Source organism: Salmo salar, chromosome ssa09, assembly GCF_905237065.1.
Source record: "Salmo salar chromosome ssa09, Ssal_v3.1, whole genome shotgun sequence".
In the NCBI taxonomy this organism is placed as follows: domain Eukaryota; kingdom Metazoa; phylum Chordata; class Actinopteri; order Salmoniformes; family Salmonidae; genus Salmo; species Salmo salar.
This window is the reverse complement of record NC_059450.1, coordinates 6,192,762-6,215,789: the sequence shown is the minus strand read 5'-3', so window position 1 is coordinate 6,215,789 and position 23,028 is coordinate 6,192,762. Positions and strand designations below refer to the sequence as shown.

The 23,028-nt window shown below is 41.1% G+C and overlaps 1 protein-coding gene across 1 annotated transcript in view; it reads right to left on the bottom strand.

The window, feature by feature from the left end:
* Window positions 1-21,898, bottom strand: part of si:ch211-266g18.6 (synaptotagmin-like protein 1) — a 65,191-nt gene extending 43,293 nt beyond the window's left edge. Inside the window, exons 1-8 of the mRNA XM_014209985.2 lie at window positions 21,341-21,898; window positions 14,488-14,633; window positions 14,179-14,272; window positions 13,276-13,321; window positions 13,144-13,186; window positions 11,509-13,047; window positions 833-894; window positions 407-511 (exon numbers count right to left, since the gene is read on the bottom strand). Coding sequence (XP_014065460.1) covers window positions 407-511; window positions 833-894; window positions 11,509-13,047; window positions 13,144-13,186; window positions 13,276-13,321; window positions 14,179-14,272; window positions 14,488-14,633; window positions 21,341-21,471 — 2,166 coding nt within the window. The 5' untranslated portion in view covers window positions 21,472-21,898. The remainder of the gene's footprint in view (window positions 1-406; window positions 512-832; window positions 895-11,508; window positions 13,048-13,143; window positions 13,187-13,275; window positions 13,322-14,178; window positions 14,273-14,487; window positions 14,634-21,340) is intronic.
* Between the last annotated feature and the right edge of the window lie 1,130 nt (window positions 21,899-23,028).

The following is a 23,028-nucleotide window of genomic DNA, read 5'->3' as shown; positions in this document are numbered from 1 at the left end:
CTTTTAAATGGTATCAAGAATATGCATTTGAAAAAAAAGGGTTAAGCCTCACCATCAGTATTTCACAACTTTTTTGGGAAAAGGTGGCCTAAATAAATCAATCATTTTGGGGGGTTTTAAGTAATCATTGCAATAGTTTAAAACATGATGCAATTATGAACTGCAAAATCAAGAGCTGTGTCAAGTATTTTGAAAAGTTGATGTATGATTGTATTTTTGCACAAATATCACCTTTGATGTTCAGAGAAAGGAAAAAGAAAGATTTAAAAAAAATAGAAAAAGTATTAAAAAAAATATTTCACGGGACAGCTAATATCTTGCTATTCAAGCCATATCTTCCAAAAACAACTACAGTATGTTGTTGTAAACGGTAGCTTTATGGTAACTGTCCATTAAATGGTCCTACCCCAGTGAGGCCCAAAGCAATGGAGCCATAACCTCTTCTTGCAGAGAAGTCAGACCCATAGCTGGAGACAGAGCTGCAGTCATCATCTGAGTCCAGACCCTCATCCTGAAGAGGGTTAAAGTTTGAGTAAAAGTCAAGGAAGACATATGAAAGCCATCAGCCGGTGTGTGCATGTACTGTATGTGGTCAAATTTATTCAAAAGTGCAACATTTCATGTATTTAGACAACTTAACTCCCATGAATGAAAGGCATCAGTGTGTGTGCGTGCATGTTTTAAAGAGTGAAAACATCCATCTTTCTGGTTGTTTATATATCAGTACTACTAAACTCCCACAAGTGAAAGCCATTATTCAGAATATGTGCATAAACAGTTTAAGAATGCATTTATTAATTTGTTTTGTTGGAAATGTATTTTAACGTCTAACCTCCCAGGTGTCCATAGGTGTAACAACCAGTGAAGGGGGTTCCTGAGACGTAGCTGGGTGCTCTAAGCCAGAGTGAGAAAAAACCCCACATAAGACAAAAACAACTGTTTGTCATTTGGTGTGATATGCATGTTTCCTCAATTGGCATGTGAACTTCCTTGATTGAAAACATACTACTGAATAGTGAATCTCTAAGTGTCAGATACAGTGCATTCGGAAAGTATTCAGACCCCTTGACTTTTTCCACATTTTGTTATCTCATCAATCTACATCAATCGTTAGGCAAGGACAATACGCCATAATAACAATGCAAAAACAGTTTTAGAAATTATTGCAAATGTATAAATTAAATAAACTTATCACATTTACATAACATTACAGACCCTTTATTCAGTACTTTGTTGAAGCACCTTTGGAGTCTTCTTGGGTATGACGCTACAAGCTTGGCACACCTGTATTTGGGGAGTTTTTCCCATTCTTCTCTGCAGATCCTGTCAGGTTGGATGGGGAGCATCGCTGCACAGCTATTTTCAGGTCTCTCCAGAGATGTTTGATCGTGTTCAAGTCCGGGCTCTGGCTGGACCACTCAAGGACATTCAGAGACTTGTCCCAAAGCCACTCCTGCGTTGTCTTGGCTGTGTGCTTAGGGTCCTTGACCTGTTGGAAGGTGAACCTTCACCCCAGTTTGAGGTCTGGAGCAGGTTTTCATTAAGGCCCTCAACTTCCGGACTCGTCTCAGTGCTGTTGTGCTGTTTGTTGCTACTTGGCTATCATCCAGACTTTTCAGTTTTTACTTTTAATACATTTACCAAAGTCTTAGTTTTTTTCATTCAACTTTTTCACCCTGGACGCTTTATCTGGACATGGTTCTACAGGACCCCACCAGCCGAAGCTAAGTAGTAACATTAACACTATGCCATCTAATTGCAGTCACTGTACTCATACTATACAGGAGAACTATCGCCTTATGGTGAGGATAGGTGTGTTGCAAGCACAGCTTCAGATGCAATCGTTAGGCAAGGACAATTTAAGTATAGGAAAGGATGAAACAACGTGTGTGCCACCAGTAAGTACAGATAGTAGTATAAATCCCCCCCCTCACAGTCCCTGCAGCCGGACAATTTTCTCAAGGCTCCTGGAAAGAAATGTTGTTGGCATACTCAACAGGTGTCGCTCATTCAGCCGACAGAAATGTTCAACTGGTTCTCCCCATTAAGCAACGAGTATTAAACTTAAAAATAATTATCCAGCGATCATACACGGTCTACCAGGGGGCAGAGCTACCAAACATAAAACCTAATCTGAAGATGGTGCTGGCTAAGGCTAAAACTGGCGAGTGTGGAGAGTACAGGGATATTGTTTTACCACGTCGGCACCAACGATGTTAGGATGAAACAGTCAGAGGTCACCAAGCGCAACAAAGCTTCAGCGTGTAAATCAGCTAGAAAGATGTCAGCATTGAGTAATTGTCTCTTAGGGGAAGTGATGAGCTCTACAGCTGACACTCACAACTCAATCACTGGTTGAAAACTGTTTTCTGCCCCTCCCTCTTTCTGGGACTCACCCATAAAAAGGACCAAGCCTGGCCTGCTGAGGAGTGACGGACTCCATCCTAGCTGGAGGGGTGCTTTCATCTTATCTAAGAACTAACTCCCCTAGCTCCACAATGAGAGAGGCCAGGCAGCAGGCTGTTAGCCAGCCTGCCAGCTTAGTGGAGTCTGCCACTAGCACAGTCAATGTAGTCAGCTCAGCTATCCCCATCGAGACCGTGTCTGGGCCTCAATCCAGGTTGAGCAAAACAAAACATCTCAAAATAGGGTTACTTAATCACTTCCAATGCAGTCATAGTCAATGAACTAATCACTGACCATAATCTTGATGTGATTGGCATAACTGAAACATGGCTCAAGCCTGATGAATTTACTGTGTTAAATGAGGCTTCTCCTCCTGGTTACAATTGTGACCATATCCCTGCACATCCCGCAAAGGCGGAGGTAATACTGCATTTTCGTCTTTTGAGCTTCTAGTCGGCAGGTAGCCTAGTGGTTAGAGTGTTGAACTAGCAACCGAAAGGTTGCAAGATTGAATCCCTGAGCTGACAAGGTAAAAGTCTGTTGTTCTGCCCCTAAGCAAGGCAGTTAACCCACTGTTCCCCGGTAGGCTGTCATTGTAAATAAGAATTTCTTCTTAACTGACTTGCCTAGTTAAATAAAAGTTAAGTAAATACTGGTGCTCTTCCAAAAGAACTGTTTCTTAACTGACTTGCCTAGCTAAATAAAGGTAAAAAAATTGTCATAAAATCTATGCAGCCTATTCAATCACTTTTTAAAGCTACTGTTTACAGGCCTCCTGTGCCGTGTACAGCGTTCCTCACTGAGTTCCCTGAATTACTATTGGACCTTGAAGTCATTGCAGATAATATTCAAATTTTTGGTGACTTTAATATTCACATGAAAAAGTCCACAGACCCATTTCAAAAGGCTCTCGAAGCCATCATCGACTTAATGGGTTTTGTCCAACATGTTTCCGGACCTACACATTGCCACAGTCATACTCTGGACCTAGTTTTGTCCCATGGAATAAATGTTGTGGATCTTAATGTTTTTCCTCATAATGCTGGACTATCGGACCACCATTTTATTACGTTTGCAATCGCAACAAATAATCTGCTCAGACCCCAACCAAGGATCATCAAAAGCCGTGCTATAAATTCTTGAACAACCTGAAGATTCCTAGATGCCCTTCCAAACTCCCTCCACCTACCCAAGGAAGTCGGAGTACAAAAATCGGTTAACCTCGCGTAATACCCTAGATGGAGTAACACCCTTAAAAACAAAAAACATTTGTTACAAGAAATTTGCTCCCTGGTATACAGAAAATACCTGAGCCCTGAAGCAAGCTTCCCGAAAATTGGAACGGAAATGGCGCTCCACCAAACTAGAAGTTTTCCGACTACCTTGGAAAGACAGTACTGTGCAATATCAGAGAGCCCTCAGTGCTGCTCGATCATTCTATTTTTCCAACCTAATTGAGGAGAATAAGAACACAATGTATTTTTGATACTGTCGCAAAGCTAACTAAAAAGCAGCATTCAACAAGAGAGGATAGCTTTCACTTCAGCAGTGATAAATTCATGAACTACTTTGATGAAAAGATCATGATCATTAAAAAGCAAATTACAGACACCACTTTGAATCTGCGTATTTCTCCAAAGCTCAGTTGTCCTGAGTCTGCACAGAACTGCCAGGACCTAGGACCAATGGAGACACAACATTTTTTATCCTGTCTCTCTTGACACATTTATGAAAATAGTCATGGCCTCTAAACCTTCAAGCTGTATACTGGACCCTATTCTAACTAAACTACTGAAAGAGCTACTGCCTGTGCTTGGCCCACCTATGTTGAACATAATAAATGACTCCCTATCCTCCAGATGTGTACCAAACTCACTAAAAGTGGCAGTAATAAAGCCTCTCTTGAAAAAGCCAAACCTTGACCCGGAAATAAAAAATAAAAAAAACGATTGGCCTATATTGAATCTCCCATTCCTCTCAAAACTTGTTGAAAAAGCTGTTACGCAGAAATTCACTGCCTCGCTGAAGACAAATAATGTATACGAAATGCTTTAGTCTGGTTTTAGAGCCCATCATAGCACTGAGACAGCACTGGTTTAGATCTTATCTGTCTCTGTTGGAAAGATTTCAGTTTGTCTCTGTGGATGGTTTGTACTCTGACAAATCAATTTGTTAGTTTCGGCATCCCTCAAGGTTCCTTTTTAGTACCACTATTGTTTTCACTATATATTCTACCTCTCGGTGATTTCATTCGGAAACACAATGTCAACCTTCACTGCTATGCGGACGACACACAGCTGTACGTTTCGATGAAACATGGTGAAGCCCCAAAATTGCCTACCCTGGAAGCCTGTGTTTCAAACATAAGGAAGTGGACGGCGGCAAAGGTTTTACTTCTAAACTCGGAAAAAAACAGATGCTAGTTCTAGGTTCCAATAAACAAAGAGATCTGCTGTTGGATCTGACAATTAATCTTGATGGTTGTACAGTCATCTCAAATAAAACTGTGAAGGACTTCAGTGGTATTCTGGACCCTGATCTCTCCTTTGATGAACAAATCAAGAATATTTCAAGGATAGCTTTTTTCCCCATCTTTGTAACATTGTAAAAATAATTAACTTTTTGTCCAGAAATGATGCAGAAAAGCTAATCCATGTTTTTGTCACTTCTAGATTAGACTACTGCAATGCTCTACTCTCCGGCTACCGGATAAAGCACTAAATAAACTTCAGTTAGTGCTAAACACGGCTGCTAGAATCCTGACTAGAACCAAAACATTTGATCATATTACTCCAGTGCTAGCCTCTCTACTTTGGCTTCCTGTTAAGGCTAGGGCTGATTTCAAGATTTTCCTGCTAACCTACAAAGCATTACATGGGTTTTCTCCTATCTATCTCTCCGATTTGGTCCTGCCGTACATACCTACAGTACACGTATGCTACAGTCACAAGACGCAGGCCTCCTTATTGTCCCTAGAATTTATACAGCTGGAGGCAGGGCTTTCTCCTATAGAGCTCCATTTTTATGGAATGATCTGCCTATCCATGTGAGAGACGCAGACTCGGTCTCAATCTTTAAGTCTTTACTGAAGACTCATCTCTTCTCTAGGTTCTATGATTGAGCGTAGTCTGGCCCAGGGGTGCGAAGGTGAACAGCAAGGCACTGGAGCGACAAACTGCCCTTGCTGTCTCTGCCTGGCTGGCTCCCCTTTCTCCACTGGGATTCTTTGCCTCTGACCCTATTACGGGGGCTGAGCGACTGGCTTACTAGTGCTCTTCCACGCCGTCGCTAGGAGGGGTGCGTCACTTGAGTGGGTTGAGTCACAGACATGATCATCCTGTCTGGTTTTGCGCCCCCCCGGGCTCACACGGTGGAGGAGAACTTTGTGGGGTATACTCAGCCTTGTCTCAGGGTAGTAAGTTGGTGGTCTGTTGATATCCCTCTAAGGGTGTGGGGGCTGTGCTTTGGCAAAGTGGGTGGGGGTAATATCCTGCCTGTGAGGGTATCGTCAGACGGGGCTCCAGTGTCCCCCGACCCACCCCTGTCTCAGTCTCCAATATCTATGCTGCAATAGTCTATGTGCCGGGGGGTCAGTCTGTTATAATACTACTGTCTTATCTGATGTCCTGTATGAATTTAAGTATGTTCCTTCTAATTCTCTCTCTCTCCCTCCCCTCCCGAAGGACCAAAGCCCTAGGATCATGCCTCAGGACTACCTGGCCTTATGACTCCTGGCTGTCCCCAGTCCACCTGGTCATGCTGCTGCTCCAGTTTCAACTGTTCTGCCTGCGGCTAGGGAACCCTGACCTGTTCACCGACGTGCTTCCTTGTCCCGGACTTGCTGTTATTGACACTCTCTCTCTACCGCACCTGCTTTCTCGACCTCTGAATGCTCAGATATGAAAAGCCAACTGACATTTATTCCTCAGGTACTGACCTGTTGCACCCTCTACAACCACTGTGATTATTATTTGACCCTGCTGGTCATCTATGAACATTTGAACATCTTGAAGAACAATCTGGCCTTAAATGGCCATGTACTATTATAATCTCTACCTGGCACAGAAAGAAGAGGACTGGCCAATGAGCTTCGTTCCTCTCTAGGTTTCTTCCCAGGTTCCTGCCTTTCTAGGGACTTTTTCCTAGCCACCGTGCTTCTACATCTGCAATGCTTGCTGTTTGAGGTTTTAGGCTAGGTTTCGGTATTGCACTTTGTGACGTCTGCTGATGTAAAAAGGGCTTTATAAATAAATGTGATTGATTGATTGTACTTTGCTCCGTTCATCTTTCCCTCGATCTTGACTAGTCTCCCAGTCCCTGTCGCTGAAAAACATCCCCACTGCATGATGCTGCCACCACCATGCTTCACTGTAGGGATGATGCCAGGTTTCCTCCAGACATGACGCTTGGTATTCAGGACAAACAGTTCAATCTTGGTTTCATCAGACCAGAGAATATAGTTTCTCATGGCCTGAGACTCCTTTAGGTGCCTTTTGGCAAACTCCAAGTGGGCTCTCATGTGACTTTTACTGAGGAGTGGCTTCCTTCTGGCCACTCTACCATAAAGGCCTGATTGGTGGAGTGCTGCAGAGATGGTTGTCCTTCTGAATGGTTCTCCCATCTCCACAGAGGAACTCTGGAGATCTGTCAGAGTGACTTTTTGGTCACCTCCCTGACCAAGGACCTTCTGAGTGGTTTGGTGGTTCCAAACTTCTTCCAGTTAATAATGATGGAGGCCACTGTGTTCTTGGGGACCTTCAATGCTGCAAACATTTGTTGGTACCTTTCCCCAGATCTGTGCCTCGACACAATCCTGCCTCGGAGCCCTACGAACAATTCCTTCGACCTCATGGCTTGGTTTTTGATCTGTCATGCACTTTCAACTGTGGGAACTTACACAGAAAGGTGTGTGCCTTTCCAAATCATGTCCAATTAATTGAATTTATGACAGGTGGACTCCAATCAAGTTGTAGAAACATCTCATGGATGATCAATGGAAACAGGATGCACCTCAGCTCAATTTCGAGTCTCATGGCAAATGGTCTGAATACTTTATTTTAATAGATTAGCAAACATTTCTAAAAACCTGTTTTCGATTTGTCATTATGGGGTATTGTGTGTAGATTGATGAAATTGTTTTATTTAATCAATTTTAGAATAAGGCTGTAACGTAACAAAATGTGAAAAAAGGAAGGGGTCTGAATACTTTCTGAATGTACTGTATATATATAACACAGTACCAGTAAAAAGTTTGGACACACCTACTCATTCAAGGGCTTTTCTTTATTTTTGCTATTTTCTACATTGTAGAATAATAGTGAAGACAAACTATGAAATATCACATTTGTAATCATGTAGTAACCAAAAAAAGTGTCAAACAAATCGTAATATATTTTATATTTGAGGTTCTTCAAAGTAGCCACCCTTTGCTTTGATGACAGCTTTGCACACTCTCAACCAGCTTCACCTGGAATGCTTTTCCAACAGTCTTGAAGCAGTTCCCATATATGCTGAATACTTGTTGGCAGCTTTTCCTTCACTCTGAGGACAAACTTATCCCAAACCATGTCAATTGGGTTGAGGTCGGGTGATTGTGGACGCCAGGTCATCTGCTGTAGCACTCCATCACTCTCCTTCTTGATCAAATAGCCCTTACACAGCCTGGAGGTGTGTTGGGTCATTGTCCTGTTGAAAAACAAATGATAGTCCCACTAAGCGCAAATCATATGGGCTGGCGTATCGCTGCAGAATGCTGTGGTAGCCGTGCTGGTTAAGTGTGCCTTCAATTCGAAATAAATCAACGACAGTGTCAACAGCAAAACACCCCAACACCATCACACCTCCTACTACATGCTTCAGGGTGAGAACCACACATTCAGAGATCATCCGTTCACCTACTCTGCGTCTCACAAAGACACGGCTGGTTGGAACCAAAAATCTCAAATATGGAGAGACTCCACCAGTCTAATGTCCATTGCTCGTGTTTCTTGGCCCAAGCAAGTCTCTTCTTCTTTGTTCCCTTTAATAGTGGTTTCTTTGCAGCATTTCGACCATGAAGGCCTTATTCACACAGTCTCATCTGAACAGTTGATGTTGAAATATGTACTTAAACTGTGTGAAGCATTTATTTGGGCTGCAATTGCTGAGGCTGGTAACTCTACTGAACTCTTCTCTGCAGCAGAGGTAACTCTGGGTCTTCCTTTCCTGTGGCGTTCCTCATAACGCTTGATGGTTTTTGCGACTGCACATGAAGAAACGTTCAAAGTTCTTGAAATGTTCCGCATTGACTTACCTTCATGTCTTAAAGTAATACATTTTTCTCTTTGCTTATTAGAGCTATTCTTGCCATAATATGGACTTGGTATTTTACCAAATAGGGCTATCTTCTTTATACCACCCCTACCTTGTCACAAAACAACTGATTGGCTCAAACGCATTAAGAAGGAAAGAAATTCCCCAAATTAACTTTTAACAAGGCACACCTGTTAATTCAAATGCATTCCAGGAGACTACCACATGAAGCTCGTTGAGAGAATGTCAAGAGTGTGCAAAGTTGTCATCAAGGTAAAGGGTGGCTGCTTTGAAGAATCTCAAATATAAAATATATTTTGATTTGATTAACACTTTTTTGGTTACTACATGATTCCATATGTGTTATTTTATAGTTTTGAAGTCTTCACTATTATTCTACAATGTACAGTGGTTCTTCCTGTAAAAGTTGTGTCACACTGCAGCACACCTTGTGGGCTGCTGCAGAATTCTATGGCACGTTATTCAGCCATTGTTGCCATTAATGCTAGTTAGTGCTAGTTCGACCAGCAGATGGCATCTTTGGGAAGCATATAACTTTTTGTGATATTGGCTGTAGTAGAGAATTTAATTAATATTATGGTGTTTCTATTCCAAGAAGGAAAAAAAACTCAGGGTTTCCTTTAGGAAAATATGGCGCTGTACAATGTGACCGTTTCCACACCGTAATTGTAGGCTAACCAATACCCAAACAGAAATTCAGTGAAAATAAAAATCGAATTGATTTATCAAGACCAGTCCCCATGCTTGTCTCAGAGCAGCATAAAACAGTGCTGAAATAGTTGACCACACGTTGGTAGGCAATTTCTTCAAATCCTATTATAACACTTGGATGACTTTGGATGTTCCAGTAAGTATTCTTAAAATAACTCCACCACAGAGAAAGGAGCCTTGAATAATTAAACATGTCGGTAAAATACTGTTAGACTTGGGGATTATGGTCACGGACAGTGCTATTCGCCTGTGTTACCGCAAACGTAAAAGTCCAGGAAAAAAACAGGTACAGTAGGCTACAATACTGTAAAGTAGGCCTAATAATGCTAAAAATAATGCTTAAATAAATAGACTGTTGGTCTTTACTGTATGCTGCACATTTTTACATTGTATTCCATTTCCAGCAAGACTATTCAAAGCAACTCACTGATGGTTGAAGAGGATGAGTGACTGGCAAATGCAATCTGGAATCTGCTGGCATCACAGCACAACATCAACATCGCTCTAATCAATCAGAAGACAGTTGAAGAAACTTGAGTGGACTTATGTAAAGGCTCTGTAACACATATTATATATCAGGGTTTGTCAACTCGGTTTGGCCCCAGGGCAAATTTTTCTGAGACAATAGTCAGCTGGCCAGAAATATAATATGTATATAATATTTGCACAATTAATTGTCTTACACTACACATTTAACATGTTTAACACATATGATTAGTACATAAATTCAATGACAATAAGATAATAATGTTGATCTGATTACGCTCATAAAATCACTGTCTCTCCAATTATTCTTTTTTGTCTATTTCTCTGTGCGTGATTGGTGGGGAAAAACAGGTCTACAGTATGTAGCCTATTGTAGGCTACACTACTTTTTTTAAAGTCAACATTTGTTCAGAACAATTTGCTTAATAGCAAGATAAAATGTTGCTCTCAAAAAGTATCAAGAAGAAAGGTAGATAATGAAAATCGAAGTTTCAGAGAAGAATGTACAGAGAGATATGCGTTCATCTCTCCCTCTTTTCCCAATGCCAAGCCTTATTTGCAATGAAAATATCGCTGTTTGAATTATTTGCAATCTCAGACGTAATTATGAATCTAAGCATAGATGGGGCCTTCCCGCCCCATACAGAGGCCCGATGCAGAAACATTGAATCTATATGTCTCTCCGCCAATAATTACATTTAGAAGATTGGAGGATTCTAAATTAATATCTAAGGGGCATTTTTCATTTGGGCAAATCTGGTCTGTGAGAATATCTAATAATAATAATAGCTTTGTAAATAAGGATGCAATATGAAAGGATAATGACATGCGCAAGAGACGGTGGTAATATTGTTCATTTTAGAGACAATAGTACTGTACATGGCATCCAGGTCAGGATAACCAATAATATACACAAAGAACTAACTGGAAAATAATTGAACATTTTTGTTTCTCTTAGAATAACCTTCATCCTCATCATTCAGTTCATTGAAATTCAATTGTGGGGTCGTGCACAATTATCTGTTTTTATTTGGTTTATATTGCTCATTCATTGTCAGTTAGAGACACATTAGTGCATTGGGAACCAAGAGCATAATCAGTGCTCCAACTCCCCCTTGCGGTGGTCTGGAGCAATGAAGCAGTCATGCAGGGTAATGCTCTAAACCACAAATTCCCACGGCATAATCTCAAAACTTTTAATTGAGGAACCACTGTAGAAAATAAAGGAAAATCCTTGAATGAGTAGGTGTGTCCAAACTTTTGACTGGGACTGTATATATATTTTTTTATAAGTCAAAGGTGTGTCATGATTCTCCTCAAATGTCATAGCTTGAAGCTGTGTTCCAAATGAAACACTGTAAAGTACTTTCATTCTGAACCTCCTTTCTAACAATGTAGTCACTTAGAGTTGACCTTCAATAGCAAGCACAAACACAGTTATGAAAGCAAAGGATTTGAAATCACGAGATCAGGATTTAATTTTATCATGTTAGTTCGGCTAACAAAAGCATCGCAACATGTTGTGGCATGTGAAACTGAAAAATAGAGAGCTCCATACCAAAGTTTAAACTGCAAAATATAGAGACCTCTTACCTTCAGTGTCATCTGTCACTGGGGATTCAGAGGAATTGACCACTATTGTGGGAATGAGACATTTTCCAGTCTTCTGATTCACTTTTTGAAAGTCTCCATTTGGAGACAGCTTGCACTCCAAAGTATTCCTTTCCTTAAATATATCTACCTCCTCTCCATCTAAAGTAACAAATGTCTCTCCATCCACTGCTTTACTTAGAGATTCAGTAGACTTCTTTACATCCATCTGTTCTTGTTTCTTTTCTTCATCAAAATCTCTTGGAGAAACCCTATGCAATTGTTCGTGGCATGAAACATGTAACAAAGATGGACCAGTCTCTGAGAGAGAATCATTTCTTAACTTTGACACTTCCTTCTCTTTGTCCTCACCAGTGTCCTCCTTTGATGTATGGAGATTGCTAGAAATTATGACTTCATCTAGAAAACAAACAGCAAATGGTAGAGATTCTTCTGAACAAACTAGGTCCTTCTTGGGTCTGGCCTCTTTGAAGATAGATGATTCATCAACAGGAACATGTTTGTCTATGGTGAGTATGTCCTGTGGTCCCTCTTGGAGCAAGTACTGAGGTTCCTCTATACATTTGAATGACTCAATGGTAGGCAAAGGGTCCTTTCTCTGGAGAGAGTATGTATTCTCAAATGATAGCATTTCACTGTGGTTTTGGTCTGTTTGAAGTTCTTGGCTCTCTGTTGAAACATCTTGGTTTAGCCTAACATATTCCAGCCCCAACATATCTTCATATTCAAGCTGAAATTGCTCCTTCTCATACTTGACCTCTGAAGATTGCATGCTAGGAGGCCCCTCATGTTCTGAAACTTCATCATCAGGTCTCCTGTTGTTGAACTTATCTTCTGATTGGGTCAGAGTGTCACCAGTAGGTGGAGTCCCTGTGGTATTTGTCTTTACCTTTGGAAAGTTCACCTCTTTTGGCTTTGGCCTTATGTGGCTGCTCTGTGCCCAGATCTCAAAAGACGGAGTAGTGAGAGACTCCTGCCCTGAATGTTCAACATCAAAACCAATGGTGCTATCCTCTGACCTATTATGTGTGTCAACACTAGGCAATATCACTATTGTTTTAGTTGTTCCTATGGCCATCTCTATGTCTTTTGGCTCGGCCTCTATGACGCTACTTTTCAACTCTGGTTGTGTCCATACATAGGGGTCTACATACATTACAGAGCTGTTCTTCTCTGGATCATCCTTTATTTCAGGGGGAAACACCAGCTTTTTGCTAGACTTCAGATCCACAATAGTGTTCAGGGATTTGGTTGTTGGTTTGGTTTGAGGGTCGGAACTAGATACATTGATAGGACCGAGCTGAGACTCAAGAATGGCATTGGCAATATAAGCAGATTCTGTCTTGTTTTCTTGTCCAGGTTTCCTGTCTGGTGATTGGTGGACAGTGTCAGTTGTGCTAGAGTATGGCATCTCTTGATTTTGAGATGTAAATGGGCTGGTACATTTTTCCTTACTAGCAGGCCCCTCATGAGACCTGTAGAGTGGATGTTTCCATTCAGGAACATCAACAGCGGTGTTGTCTGTAATAAAGGAAAAGTTCAGGTTTAGTTTAGGGTTGGCCTGTCGGGATAGGGTTCGGTGGATCCTTCCACAGCTGCAAAATGTTTCATACTCACCAGTATCCACAGTGCTTTCCTCATTGCTAAGTTCCTGGTTAGCCTGAGGATCACAATTGTGTTATTATGCATCAACTCTTTGATTAAAGTGAAAGAAAGTTTTGTCTCAAATAATAATGCAATAAAACAAACCTTTTCACGAAAAGATGGGTTGAGGAAACTTGTGTCTGGTGTCTGGCTATGAGTGGAAAAGAGAGATTGCAAGGAGTTGTACTCAAACAATAAGAATATAAGTACTTAATATGCATATGCAGTACTTCAAATGTCAGTGCAAGACTGAAAGGTGTAGAACTCTTTAAAAAAAAGTGTATCTTTGGCAAAATTACAATGTTTGAATGACAAATAGGTATTTCTTCAATAGCAATTTTCCTGCAATTGTTGATGAGCCAAGTGATTTAATTTGTGAGTTGCATGCATAGATACAGTAATAGAGTTGCGTACACCGATACAATAATTCCTTGCTTTCTAAGCTGAAACGAATAATTGAGTAAAATAAATCTAATGGCCAACCGAGCTATTTGCGTTGACACCCCCCCTCTTGTTTTTACAATGCTGCTACTCGCTATTATCTATGCATAGTCCCTTTCCCCTACCTACATGTACAAATTACCTCGACTAGCCTGTACCCCCGCACATTTGCTCAGTACCGGTACCCCCTGTATATAGCCTCATTATTGTTATTTTATTATGTTACTTTAGTTTATTTAATAATAATTTTCTTAACTCCATTTTCTTAAAACTGCTGTTGGTTAAGGGCTTGTAAGTAAGGATTTCACAGTAAGCTTGTATTCGGTGCATGTGACAAATATCATTTGATTTGAAAACACCTTGCAGTAAAAGTAATTCTGTAATACCAGCACAGAAATCTTCTGAAGCTTTTAATGCCAGAAGTTTGCTCTTGTAACACATTTCTCTTCTATTAGGAGGTAGCAATTCACTGTTCAATGCTTAATTAAGCCTCTGCAATCTGTATGTTTGTATTCCATGTGTGACCAGAAATCTTGATATTGTAGGCTACTCTTAGAATAAACTTACATCTCAGAAGTCTTGGTTTGAGGGTCCTTATTCTCCTTTTCTCCTTCTTTGTTTTCTGTTTGTCCGACATCGCTGAAAGTGCTAGTCCCAAAGGCTGAGAAGCAGACAATGATCACTCAGATTATTTATATTCGGTCAGCCCATCCCTCTGTATGAATAATGTAACTACAGTCTTTATCCTGAGGAGTGACAGTGGGAGATGACTGACAAAGGGGTTAAAATCCGAATATGGAAAATATTAATTATTCTTTCATTGATTGAGAGTGTAATTATTTAACTGATTAATGGTGATCAGTACAAAATCTATACCGGTTGTCTTCTTTCTCCTCATTGAAGACCTGAGAACTTCTGTCACGTCTGACTGTCGTCCATAGCGATGAGTCCGGAGCTCTTCGAACCACTCCCCAGTCATAACTTTAAGCTTTTTAGGGTCAGGAATGGAGATTTGCAGACGACTGCCACCAATAGACAATAAAGCAGATGGAAAAGTAGTAAATGAAAAGCCTGATTATTTTAGTAAATATTCCAACAAAAATGTTGTTCTCTATTAACATGAATCTACTGCACTGTAAATCTTCTCAAAGATGTAGATGTTTTACAGTGAGGGAAAAAAGTATTTGATCCCCTGCTGATTTTGTACGTTTGCCCACAGACAAAGAAATATCAGTCTATAATTTTAATGGTAGGTTTATTTGAACAGTGAGAGACAGAATAACAACAACAAAAAATCCAGAAAAATGTATGTCAAAAATGTTATAAATTGATTTGCATTTTAATGAGGGAAATAAGTATTTGACCCCCTCTCAATCAGAAAGATTTCTGGCTCCCAGGTGTCTTTTATACAGGTAACGAGCTGAGATTAGGAGCACACTCTTAAAGGGAGTGCTCCTAATCTCAGTTTGTTACCTGTATAAAAGACACGTGTCCACAGAAGCAATCAATCGATCAGATTCCAATCTCTCCACCATGGCCAAGACCAAAGAGCTCTCCAAGGTGGCAGGGACAAGATTGTAGACCTACACAAGGCTGGAATGGGCTACAAGACCATCGCCAAGCAGCTTGGTGAGAAGGTGACAACAGTTGGTATGATTATTCCCAAATGGAAGAAACACAAAAGAACTGTCAATCTCCCTCGGCCTGGGGCTCCATGCAAGATCTCACCTCGTGGAGTTGCAATGATCATGAGAACGGTGAAGAATCAGCCCAGAACTACACGGGATGATCTTGTCAATGATCTCAAGGCAGCTGGGACCATAGTCACCAAGAAAACAATTGGTAACACACTACGCCATGAAGGACTGAAATCCTGCAGCGCCCGCAAGGTCCCCCTGCTCAAGAAAGCACATATACATGCCCGTCTGAAGTCTGCCAAAGAACATCTGAAGGATTCAGAGGACAACTGGGTGAAAGTGTTGTGGTCAGATGAGACCAAAATGGAGCTCTTTGGCATCAACTCAACTCGCCGTGTTTGGAGGAGGAGGAATGCTGCCTATGACCACAAGAACACCATCCCCACCGTCAAACATGGAGGTGGAAACATTATGCTTTGTGGGTGTTTTTCTGCTAAGGGGACAGGACAACTTCACCTCATCAAAGGGACGATTGACGGGGCCATGTACCGTCAAATCTTGGGTGAGAACCTCCTTCCCTCAGCCAGGGCATTGAAAATGGGTCGTGGATGGGTATTCCAGCATGACAATGACCCAAAACACACGGCCAAGGGAACAAAGGAGTGGCTCAAGAAGAAGCACATTAAGGTCCTGGAGTGGCCTAGTCAGTCTCCAGACCTTAATCCCATAGAAAATCTGTGGAGGGAGCTGAAGGTTCGAGTTGCCAAACGTCAGCCTCGAAACCTTTAATGACTTGAAGAAGATCTGCAAAGAGGAGTGGGACAAAATCCCTCCTGAGTTGTGTGCAAACCTGGTGGCCAACTACAAGAAACGTCTGACCTCTGATTGCCAACAAGGGTTTTGCCACCAAGTACTAAGTCATGCCAATTCCTCCTTTGGCCGTCTCTCCTTCCAGTTCTCTGCTGCCAATGACTGGAACGAACTACAAAAATCTCTGAAACTGGAAACACATCTCCCTCACTAGCTTTAAGCACCAGCTGTCAGAGCAGCTCACAGATCACTGCACCTGTACATAGCCCATCTATAATTTAGCCCAAACAACTACCTCTACTGTATTTATTTATTTTGCTACTTTGCACCCCATTATTTCTATTTCTACTTTGCACTTTCTTCCACTACAAATCTACCATTCGAATGTTTTACTTGCTATATTGTATTTACTTTGCCAACATGGCCTTTTTTGCCATTACCTCCCTTATCTCACCTCATTTGCTCACATTGTATATAGACTTATTTTTCTACTGTATTATTGACTGTATGTTTGTTTTACTCCATGTGTAACTGTGTTGTTGTATGTGTCGAACTGCTTTGCTTTATCTTGGCCAGGTCGCAATTGTAAATGAGAAATTGTTCAACTTGCCTACCTGGTTAAATAAAGGTAAAATAAATACATAAATGTTTTGCAGAGAGGTCAAATACTTATTTCCGTAATTAAAATGCAAATCAATTAATAACATTTTTGACATGCGTTTGTTTGGATTTTTTGTTGTTATTCTGTCTCTCACTGTTCAAATAAACCTATCATTAAAATGATAGACTGATAATTTCTTAGTCAGTGGGAAAACGTACAAAATCAGCAGGGGATCAAATACTTTTTTCCCTCACTGCATATGTTCAAATCAGCTCTTAAATTTGGGCTGAAGGGCTGAATATAACAAATGAACAGTACTAATTTCAAGTAATCTATACTGAACAAAAATATAAACACAACATGCAACAATTTCAACAATTTTACTGAGTTACAGTTCATATAAGGAAATCAGTCAATTGATAATAAATTCTTTAGGTCCTAATCTTCAGATTTCACATGACTGGGCATGGGCGCAGCAATAGGTGGGCCTGGGAGGGCATAGGCCCACCCACTGGGGAGCCAGGCTCAGCCAATCAGAATGAGTTTTTCACCACAAAAGTGCTTTATTACAGACTGAAATACTCCTCAGTTTCATCAGCTGTCTGGGTGGCTAGTCTCAGATGATCTCGCAGGTGAAGAAACTGGATGTGGAAGTCCTGGGCTGGTGTGGTTACACGTGGTCTGCGGTTGTGAGGCCTGTTGGACGTTCTGCCATATTATCTAAAATGACGTTGGAGGCTTATGGTAGAGAAAATAACATTACATTATCTGGCATCAACTCTGGTTGACATTCCTGCAGTCAGCATTGCTATTTGCATGCTCACTCAAAACTTGAGACATCTGTGGCATTGTGTTGTGTGAAAACTGGCCTTTTATTGTCCTCAGCACAAGGTGCACCTGTGTAATGATTGTGCTGTTTAATCAGCTTCTTGATATGCCACACCTGTCAGGTGGATGGATTATCTTGGCAAAGGATAAATGCTCAGTAAGAGGGAGGTAAACACATGTGAGTATGGAACAGTTCTGCTCCTGATTTCAGCTCATGAAACATGGGACCAACACTTTACATGTTGTGTTTTTATTTTTGTTAAGTATAATTCCAAGTATTTAACTGCATTGAGATACACTATACAGTACATTCGGAAATGATTCAGACCCCTTTACTTTTTCCAAATTTGACTTGAAATTGAGCTCAGGTACATCCTGTTTCTACAACTTGATTGGAGTCCACCTGTTGTAAATTCAATTGATTTAACATGATTTGGAAAGGCACACACCTGACTATATACAGTTGAAGTAGGAAGTTTACATACACCTTAGCCAAATACATTTAAACTCAGTTTTTCACAATTCCTGACATTTAATCCTAGGAAAAAGTCCCTGTTTTAGGTCAGTTAGGATCACCACTTTATTTTAAGAATGTGAAATGTCAGAATAATGTCAAATTCATCACATTCCTAGTGGGTCAGAAGTTTACATACACTCAATTAGTATTTGGTAGCATTGCCTTTAAATTGTTTAACTTGTGTCAAACGTTTTGGGTAGCCTTCCACAAGCTTCCCACAATAAGTTGGGTGAATTTTGGCCTATTCCTCCTGACAGAGCTGATGTAACTGAGTCCGGTGTGTAGGCCTCTTGCTCGCACACGCTTTTTCAGTTCTGCCCACAAATTGTCTATAGGATTGAGGTCAGGGCTTTGTGATGGCCACTCCAATACCTTGACTTTGGAAGTATGCTTGGGGTCATTGTTCATTTGGAAGACCCATTTGCATCCAAGCTTTAACTTCCTGACTGATGTCTTGAGATGTTGCTTCAATATATGCACATAAATCTCCTGCTTCATGATGCCATCTATTTTGTGAAGTGCACCAGTCCCTCCTGCAGCAAAGCACCCTCAGGTCTACAATCTTTTTCCTGAGGTCTTGGCTGATTTCTTTTGATTTTCCAATGATGTCAAGCAAAGAGGCACTGAGTTTGAAGGTAGGCCTTGAAATACATCCACAGGTACACCTCCAATTAACTCAAATGATGTCCATTAGCCTATCAGAAGCTTCTAAAGTCATGACATCATTTTCTGGAATTTTCCAAGCTGTTTAAAGGCACAGTCAATTAAGTGTATGTAAACTTCTGACCCACTGGAATTGTGATGCAGTGAATTATAAGTGAAATAATCTGTCTGTAAACAATTGTTGGAAAAATGACTTGTGTCATGCACAAAGTAGATGTCCTAACCGACTTGCCAAAACTATAGTTTGTTAACAAGAAATGTGTGGAGTGGTTGAAAAACGAGTTTTAATGACACCTCCATAAGTGTATGAACACTTCTGACTTCAACTGTAAGGTCCCACAGTTGACAGTGCATGTTTGCACAAAAACCAAGCCATGAGGTCGAAGGAATTGTCCGTAGAACTCCGAGTCAGGATTGTGTCGAGGCACAAATTTTGGGAAGGGTACCAAAACATTTCTGCAGCATTGAAGGTCCAAAAGAACACATTGGCCTCCATTATTCTTAAATGGAAGAAGATTGATTGGAACCATCAAGACTCTCTGTAGAGCTGGCCGCCAGGCCAAACTGAGCCATCGGGGGAAAAGGGCCTTGGTCAGGGGCATGAACAAGAACCCGATAGTCACTCTGACAGAGCTCCAGAGTTCCTCTGTGGAGATGCGAGAACCTTCCAGAAGGACAAACATCTCTGCAATACAGCACCAATCAGGCATTTATGGTAGAGAGGCCAGATGGAAGCCACTCCACTGTAAAAGTCACAAGACAGCCTGCTTGGAGTTTGCCAAAACGCACATAAAGGACTCTCAGACCATGAAAATCAAGATTCTCTGGTCTGATGAAACCAAGATTGAACCCTTTGGTCTGAATGCCAAGCGTCACGTCTGGAGGAAACCTGGTATCATCCCTACAATAAAGCATGGTGGTGGCAGCATCATGCTGTGGGGATGTTTTCATCGGCAGGGACTGGGAGACTAGTCAGGATTAAGGGAAAGATGAAAGGAGCAAAGTTCAGAGAGATCCTTGATGAAAACCTGCTCCAGAGCACTCAGGACCTCAGACTGGTGCGAATGTTCACCTTCCAACTGGATAAAGACCCTAAGCACACAGCCAAGACAACAGAGGAGCTTTGGGACAAGTCTCTGAATGTCCTTGAATAGCCCAGCCAGAGCCCAGACTTGAACCCTGGAGAGACCTGAAAGAGAATGAGAGGATCTGCAGAGAAAAATGGGAGAAACTCCCCAAATACAGGTGGGCCAAGCTTGTAGAGTCATACTCAAGATTACTCTTGGGTGTAATTGCTGCCAAATCTGCTTCAACAAGTACTGAGTAAAGGGTCTGAATACTTATGTAAATGTGATACAGTTTTTATATTTTAATACATTTGCAAAAAAAAAAACGTTTTGCTTTGTCATGATGGGGTATTGTGTGTAGATTGAGATGGGGGGAAAACTGTTTAAAACATTTTAGAATAAGGCTGTAAAGTAACAAAAAGACAATGGGTCTGAATGTATATACAAAAGTATGTGGACACCACTTCAAATTAGTGCATTCGGCAATTCAGCCACACCCGTTGCTGACAGGTGTATAAAATCGAACACACAGCCATGCAATTTCCATAGACAAACATTGGCAGTAGAATGTCTCATACTGAAGAGCTCAGTGACTTTCTGCATGGCATCATAGGATGCCACATTTCCAGCAAGTCAGTACGTCAAATTTCTGCCCTGCTAGAGCTGCCCCGGTCAACTGTAAATGCTTTTATTGTGAAGTGGAAATGTCTAGGAGCAACAACGGCTCAGCCTCGAAGCGGTAGGCCACACAAGCTCACAGAATGGGACAGCCAAGTGCTGAAGTGCATAGCGCGTAAAAATTGTCTGTCCTCGGTTGCAACACTCACTGAAGAGAATTGGAATGGGAACTGGAATTTCATTGTACTTCCTCAAATGACTGGAATTGAAATGGAATTTACCCCAACTCTGCTATGTAGCCTAGGCCTATGCTGTATTTATATATGAATGCATACTTCCTCTGGATGCAGCACCAGAACTGTTTGTCGGGAGCTTCATGACATGGGTTTCCATGGCAGAGCAGCCTAAGATCCCCATGCGCAATGCCAAGAGTCAGCTGGAGTGATGTAAAGCTTACCGCCATTGGACTCCGGAGCACTGGAAACACGTTCTCTGGAGTGATGAATCACGCTTAACCATCTGGAAGTCCGACCGACTAATCTGGGTTTGGAGGATGCCAGGAGAACACTACCTGCTCTGGGCCTGTTTTTCATGGTTCGGGCTAGGCCCCTTAGTTCCAGTGAAGGGAAATCTTATAGCTACAGCATACAATGATGATTCTGTGCTTCCAACTTTGTGGAAACAGTTTAGCGAAGGCCCTTTCCTGCTTCAGCATGACAATTCCCCCGTGCACAAAGCGAGGTCCATACATACATACATGTTTTGTCAAGATACAGTAGATGTGGAAGAACTTGACTGGCCTGCACAGAGCCCTGACTTCAACCCCATCGAACACCTTTTGAATGAATTGGAATGCCGACTGCGAGTCAGGCATATTCGCCGAACATCAGTGCCTGAGCACAACATTAACTATCATGAAATAGGACATGTTCATTCTCAGCATGTATTCGACCCAAAAATATTGCCACCAAGGCCATAAATGAATTACCGTATGCGTCCAGTCTCTCGCTTCCTGAGGTTGTCATCTCGCTGAAGCACCTGTCGGATTGCCAATTCCTCATCTGTGGACAGATGACTCAGGTCCAGAAACTCCAATAAATCCTTTGTGGACTTCATCATGACATGAAGTTTATGTCAGTTTAACACTTAAAAAAAAAGCTGTACATCCAAAAGAGTCCCAAAGATCCAAATGAGGAGAAAAAGGAGTTTTATTTTCAGTCTTCACACACCTGTGAACGTAAATAAAAAGGGTGCCAAACCGGTTAAACTACTTTGAGGAAAGAGGAAAAACACATTGACTGATGAAAGGTGAAAGTATGGCATATATTCTTTACATGTACCAAAAAATTCTCAATTTAAAACAGCTAATCTAATGAGGGGACATGCAGCCACTGAGTTCCAACACATATACCAAAGTGTTTGGCCGAACTGGCAATGAATGATGTAATAATGTAAACAGTGAAAGGTCCTTTGTCAATAAGAGAGCTGTTAATGATTTACAGTGCAACGCCATTGTCCAGGGAAAAATGCTGTGGGCACTATGAGCACAGATGTTTTGTCAATAATGTCAAGATTTTAGAATCTAAGGAGAAGTAGGAAATTAATTACTTATCCAGTCTGTTTCCCAGCGTAATGAAAGCTATGGCAACTTTGTATCAAGGCTTCACTAATTAACTATTTCAGCAACCTTCTCCATTAACACTGAGAAGGGTTTAGCCTTGTTGCATAGTGAACACCCTTACCTAATGCTTGGGTAAATCATTGCTTCATGAAAACCCAACCTCAAGGCATAATGGAATTGTTTACAGACAGACACACCTCATTCTTGTGGAAACATGCAAGTCATGTGTTTTGACACACCCTATCAAACTGAAACTTGATATATTGACTTTTTTCTAAGGAGGGACAATTTATTTATTTATGATCATCCAATAGTGAGCTATACACTGACTATACAAAACATTAGGAACACCTGCTCTTTCCATGCCATAGACTGACCAGGTGAATCTAGGAGAAAGCTATAATCCCTTATTGATGTCACCTGTTAAATCTATTTCAATCAGTGTATATAAAGGGGAGGAGACAGGTCAAAAAATGATTTTTAAGCCTTGAGACAATTGAGAAATGGATCGTGTAGGTGTGGCATTCAGAGGGTGAAATGGCAAGACAAAAGATTTTAGTGCCTTTTCAAAAACTGCAAAGCTGCAGCTTTTTTTAATGCTCAACAGTTTCCCGTGTGTATCAAGAATGGTCCTTTCGACACCTTGTAGTCCATGGTCTGACGAATTGAGGCTGTTCTGAGGGCAAAGCGGGGTGCAACTCAATATAAGCGTGTTCCGAATGTTTTGTAAACACAGTGTATTTACAGGCCTAGATAGTTAAGACAATAAATGGTATTTTATTTTCTTATTTCCTTGTCTATCAATTAGCTTTTGAAAATACAGTATATGTGCAGGTATGACATTGAGAAGATATGATACCTGAATGTACAGTTGAAGTCGGAAGTTTACATACACCTTAGCCAAATACATTTAGATTCAGTTTTTCACAATTCCTGTCATTTATTGTAAAAATTCCCTGTCTTAGGTCAGTTAGGATCACCAATTTATTTTAAGAATGTGAAATGTCAGAATAATAGCAGAGAGAATGATTTAGTTCAGCTTCTATTTCTTACAT